Source organism: Chenopodium quinoa, unplaced genomic scaffold (assembly GCF_001683475.1).
Source record: "Chenopodium quinoa cultivar QQ74 unplaced genomic scaffold, ASM168347v1, whole genome shotgun sequence".
Lineage (NCBI taxonomy): Eukaryota > Viridiplantae > Streptophyta > Magnoliopsida > Caryophyllales > Amaranthaceae > Chenopodium > Chenopodium quinoa.
Genome location: NW_018745207.1, coordinates 278,932 through 281,881, shown reverse-complemented (window position 1 = coordinate 281,881; position 2,950 = coordinate 278,932). Strand labels below are relative to the sequence as shown.

The 2,950-nt window shown below is 42.3% G+C and overlaps 1 protein-coding gene across 1 annotated transcript in view; it reads right to left on the bottom strand.

Moving 5' to 3' along the window:
• LOC110711058 (50S ribosomal protein L2, chloroplastic-like) overlaps nt 1-2,950 on the bottom strand; it is a 5,885-nt gene extending 2,935 nt beyond the window's left edge. The window contains exons 1-2 of the mRNA XM_021889433.1: nt 2,678-2,950; nt 1,745-1,981 (exon numbers count right to left, since the gene is read on the bottom strand). Coding sequence (XP_021745125.1) covers nt 1,745-1,981; nt 2,678-2,950 — 510 coding nt within the window. The remainder of the gene's footprint in view (nt 1-1,744; nt 1,982-2,677) is intronic.

Sequence of the window (2,950 nt, the reverse complement as noted above, 5' to 3'; positions counted from 1 at the left end):
CTCGGGCTGAGGCTGGGGTGGTGGAACTGGTGGTGGTACTGGTGGTACTTGCTCCCTAGCGTTGGCAACTAAAAGGTCATATGTGTAAGATGCTTGCCCGGGGGGAAAAGCGGTCAAGTCAGGACTAGGTAGGGAAAAGATGAGCAAAGGCTGCTCGGTCCCAGTCCTAATACACCAGTGGGGTTTCTGCTCACTGTACGGTCGTACCCACCCCAACTCCTCAAAATACCTAGCATTCATATAGGTATCCGGTCCACAGTTGGTCAGTTGGTGGGCTCCACCCTCAACAAAACCGGCCTATTTCACTGCTATTCTAGTGATAAGGCCTCCTATACAAATGGGGGTGCGAGATTGGGTACTGGCTGTGGCATGTCTGCTCAGATGGTGAATGATGTACCTACCTATGTTCAATTTCCCAAACCCATACACATAGTGTCCTATAACAGCTAGTTCGTTGGTTTGGGCGTTATGGGGCTCGTTCCTACCTAAAAAACACAAACCCGCAAATCTTTACCAGATTTTTGGGATAAGGTGATGAATAGGTTTGGTACTAGCATGTTGGGGGTCGGGAGTAGGCAAACCATTCAGAGCATAATAAATGTCACCGATTTTATATTCAACATGCCATTGGTGTGGTAATTCAGAATTCAATTCAAACAATTTACAAAATTCCACAAATGTTAAACTAATATTCCTATTGTTCAACCTAAAAATTAAATTCGGTCCATTTTTACTATTTACAACTTTCAAAGAAGACAAGAATTCACAAGTTAATTCACGGTATGAAGGATAATGCATATCAACCATAAGATTCTAAAGTAGGGCGGTGTAACCACCGTAAAGGAATTACCTCGCGCCCGGCTAGGTGTTCTAGCCGCTCCTTTTGCTCCTGGCTAGCAATACGGATCGTTGGCCAGTACGGGAGTTGTAAATCCGGGTCATACTCCTCCCTCGAGCTAGAACTCCTACTGAAAATAGATCGAGCCCTCTTGGCAGCCATGGTAAAAATGGGTATGAAAATTAATTTGAATGGAATTCGAAAACTTTGATATAGAAATGTAGAGGATGAAGAGAGGATTAATAATATGTAAAATTTTTTGGATTTGGGTGAGAAATGGAGAAGAAAACTTAGAGAGGAGGTAAAGGATTTAAGGTTTTAGAGAGAGAAAGTTATGGAGGAAAGAGATAGAATTGAGAAAAATACGAAGAAAGAAGAAGAAGAAGGGGTCGGGTGTGTCGCGCCCGGTCGGGCGATCTAATTTTTAATTTCTGCTATGCTTTCGCGCCCGGTCGGGCGAGATTTGCCCGATCGGGCGATCGAAGATGTCCGTAAACGTCAATTTTCGTGCCCGATCGGGCGCCCTTCGCCCGGTCGGGCGAAAAACACTCGATTTTTTAACACAGCTCTCGTGCCCGGTCGGGCCCGAGGCTATTTGATGAATTTGTTGCTTTCTTCTTTCCTTCAATTTTTGGCTAACTCTTTTCCTTCAAAACTGTACAAAAACTCATAAAACTCATTAAATCCCCTCATAAGAAAAAGAAAGAAAAACTAGTCTAAAAAGCATTAACAATACGGGTTGCCTCCCGCAAAGCGCTGGTTTATCTAGGTCCCGCACGACCTTCTTACCAAGTACAAGAACTAGGACCCTTGGCCTAATGCTTGATCGGGCGGTTTCTCACCCGGTCGAGCGGTGTTTTGGCTACGACGCGGCTTCCTGACATGCCCTGTGGGACGCCAATTCACCTTATATGGGGGATCTTCCTTGACTTGGATTGGGGGTTCTTCAATGGTGCGCACTAAAGATCCCTCTTTGATCAAGGGTTGCTTCAAATTGTCGTTGCATTTAACACTTGCAACTCGATCTGGCGGAACACTCACCGTAGGCTCAATTTGCACAACTTGCTTGATTGATTCCACCTTTTCGTCCTCAAAGCCTAGACCGACAGTGTAGAGGGCTTTTTCTATTGCATCAACTTCCTTCTGCCATTTGTCTATCTCATCTGAAAGGGATGCAACACAAGATACCGCCTTCAAGGGATCTTTTTCAAGAGCTTAGGGCTTGTTAGAATAATTTTGAACCACATTAACACTAAAGCATTTCTCCTCTGTCATGGGGCTTTTAGGGGTATTATTAAGATTAAAAACAATTTTATCGTCCCCTACTGATAGTGTTAATTTACCACTTCTCACATCTATAATTGCTCCTGCAGTGTTAAGGAATGGTATACCCAAAATAATCGGGGTTTGCATATCCTCAGACATATCAAGAACAACAAAATCAACCGGTATATAAAATTTACCTACTCTAACGGGAACATCCTCTAGAACACCTAAGGGGTATTTGAAAGAACGGTCGACCATTTGTAGAGTAATATTAGTAGCTTTTAATTTACCCATATTCAACTTGGAACACACAGATAATGGCATAACACTAACGCTAGCACCCAAATCACACAATGCATTATCAATCATTAGATAGCCAATATGACAAGGGATAGAGAAGCTACCCGGATCTTTTAATTTAGGTGGAGATTTATTTTGAAGTACGACACTACACTCTGCAGTGAAAGCTACTGTCTTTACCTCACTAATAGACCTTTTTCTTGTCAATATTTCTTTCATAAATTTTGCATATGCAGGAATTTGTGTGATTGATTCAGTGAAGGGAACTATTACCTTCAAATATTTTACCATCTCCAGGAACTTACCAAACTGCTTATCCAAATTTGTTTTCAGTTGACGACCGGGGAATGGAAGTTTGATAATTGGCTTTGGAACATTATTGTTCTTATCTGGAGTGGCCACCTTCTCTGGAGTCGTACCCTGAAATGTAGAATTAGATATATTAGTACTATGCTTTAGCCCTACAGGGCTATTAGCTACATTGTCTGCTTTAACAGAATCAAGATTAGCATTATTTAATAAAACAAGTTCATCATCTCTGGGCAT